The following is a 948-nucleotide window of genomic DNA, read 5'->3' as shown; positions in this document are numbered from 1 at the left end:
ATCTTGTTTCATTTCCTCTTCCTCTTCCTCCTCCTCCTCCTCCTCCTCCTCCTCCTCCTCCCTCCCACCTCCTCCCCCGCTTTATGCTCTTTTACCTTGGAACATTCTATGGTTTCATTTCTACTGCTAACATTTACATCGGGGTGAAGTTCAAAATATTAGCTTTAATGAAAACAACAATTTGTAAACTAAGGAAATAATCTGTTGTGATGACCGGTTATATTGAAAATTTTGATGCATAAAATCAACAGCTGAAGAAAAATGCTGCTGGCAGGCTGGTTTTGATCGGATACAGGCGATAGATAGGAAGAAGGTTTATAAGCTGATAAGAAAAAGAAGGAGGAAGAGGGAAAAGGGATAGAGGACAAGATCAAAATGTTGGCCAGATGGTTGGATGGATGAATAGGCTCAACTGATTGGCTGCCAAAGTACCCAACCAAAGAATTATTTTGCATTTTCGAAAGAATGATCATTTCTCGATTCCAACCTTTCATCCTAACTTTCTTCTTCTTTTTTCTCTTCTTTTCTTCCCTTACTTTAATATACATCCTCATCTTAACATTATTTTCATTTCTTCGTTGTTAAGAAATTTCTCAGCTGACAGACAGAGAAACATTATATATGTATGTACATGTGTCTATGTATGTATGTGTATGTGTGTGTATGTGTATGTGTATGTGTATGTGTGGGTGTACATGTATGTATGTTGGTATGTGTGTATGTTGTATATACGTATGTGTGTAAGTGTATGTGTAATAAGTGTATGTATATATGTGCATATGTGTATGTGTATGTGTGTATTGTGTATGTGTGTATGTGTGTATGTGCATATTGTGTATGTGTGTATGTATGTATTTATGTATGTGTATGTGTGTGTTTGTATATATATATATATATATATATGTATGTAATATAAATGGACGGACAAACAAGCATGCCAAGTGATAT

At 35.4% G+C, this 948-nt stretch overlaps 1 protein-coding gene across 1 annotated transcript; it reads right to left on the bottom strand.

The window, feature by feature from the left end:
• Positions 1–525: 525 nt before the first annotated feature.
• On the bottom strand, positions 526–948 carry LOAG_16030 (hypothetical protein; the record flags this gene model as incomplete). The annotated part of the gene is made up of 1 exon (XM_003151519.1): positions 526–948. A coding segment is annotated over one exon (355 nt), but the record flags the coding sequence as incomplete, so codon positions are not given.

The sequence above is a fragment of the Loa loa genome (genome assembly GCF_000183805.2).
Source record: "Loa loa unplaced genomic scaffold supercont3.3648, whole genome shotgun sequence".
Lineage (NCBI taxonomy): Eukaryota > Metazoa > Nematoda > Chromadorea > Rhabditida > Onchocercidae > Loa > Loa loa.
Note: the sequence above shows the minus strand (reverse complement) of the source record. Positions and strands in the feature narration are given on the sequence as shown.